We start from the raw sequence: 1,254 nt of genomic DNA, 5'->3' as shown, positions 1-1,254 counted from the left end.
GGAAAGTGTGGGGAATATTAATGCAGTATATGGGGATCTAAATATATATATATATACTTTTACTCTCTTGTTTGTCATTTGTAAGCCTAGTACTTATTCTATTGGTCTCTTTTGCTGAACTGCTAAGTTACGGGGACGCAAACACATCAGCATTGGTTGTCAAGCGATGCTGAGGGACAAACAAACAAACAAACAAACATACATACACGATGGACTTCTTCCAGTTTGTCTACCAAATCCACTCAAGGCTTGGGTCGGCCCGAGGCTATAGTGGAAGACACTTGTCCAAGGTGCCACGCAGTAGGACTGAACCCGGACCACGTAATTGGTAAGCAAGCTACTTACCACACAGTCACTCCTATGTATATAAATGTTAATAGTGGGTGGAAAATCCCTTTTGGGTAGAAAATATTGAAGTCTGCCTGTGGGATTCAAGTCATTTCTTGTAGACAATGTCTTGTAAAAGTAATTGATGATAGCTAATGTTCTTTTGTATTTTTAGGTTGTTGACATGGATCCCTTCTGGGTACCTCAAACCGAGGAGGAATATCTACATTTTGGAGAAAAGGCTGATTCAGAGAATTTGGCTCGGTCATATATGAATGCAGTGCGTAAACGAAAAGGTTTAAAGGTTAATGAAAAAATTGTAGAACATGCAGAAAAACAAAGGACGTTAAAGAAAAATAAATAAACCTTACTAATTCTTTAAAATTTATGTTGGAGACCAATTATTCTAATGAATGTAATTTTACAAACTAAGATATATTGTCCGAAAATAAAATGTATTCATAATTTATTTGATTTTTATTTTGCTGTCTGTCTTTGAGAAAATTCTTACATTCATTGTTAGAGTAATTAATGATACAGCTTAGAATTTGAAACTGGTATTGCTCAGATTTGATAGCCTAATGGGGTTTACATAAAGAGTAAAATATATCGTGTGTGTTAGTTTGTTTTCAATAGATCAGTGAACTAATTAATATTGAAGCAAATAATTTGTCCTAACAATTTTTTTTTTTTTTTTTGACAGTTTTGTCATAATATGAATGGCTTCCATTGGGCACCAAACATTACAATTTGTCTTTATATTAGACTTTTTAGGTTCTAATTACAAGGGAAGTAACCGTCACTTCACTGCATGTGTAATCTTTAAGATTTGAGTAACCGCCCCTTTCCCGTGACGGATTTAATAACAGTTGTGCCTCGGGTATACGAGTTAATTCATTCCCCGGAGGTTGGTCGTAAAGCAGAGCA

The 1,254-nt window shown here is 35.1% G+C and overlaps 1 protein-coding gene across 1 annotated transcript in view; it reads left to right on the top strand.

The window, feature by feature from the left end:
• The window catches only part of LOC106867407 (elongation factor-like GTPase 1), a 31,583-nt gene extending 30,787 nt beyond the window's left edge, over window positions 1–796 (top strand). Inside the window, exon 22 of the mRNA XM_014912273.2 lies at window positions 503–796. Within this exon, the coding sequence (XP_014767759.1) occupies window positions 503–691 (189 nt within the window). The 3' untranslated portion in view covers window positions 692–796. The remainder of the gene's footprint in view (window positions 1–502) is intronic.
• The last annotated feature ends 458 nt before the right edge of the window (window positions 797–1,254 follow it).

The sequence above is a fragment of the Octopus bimaculoides genome, chromosome 2 (genome assembly GCF_001194135.2).
Source record: "Octopus bimaculoides isolate UCB-OBI-ISO-001 chromosome 2, ASM119413v2, whole genome shotgun sequence".
NCBI lineage: Eukaryota > Metazoa > Mollusca > Cephalopoda > Octopoda > Octopodidae > Octopus > Octopus bimaculoides.
This window is presented reverse-complemented; position numbering and strand designations above follow the sequence as displayed.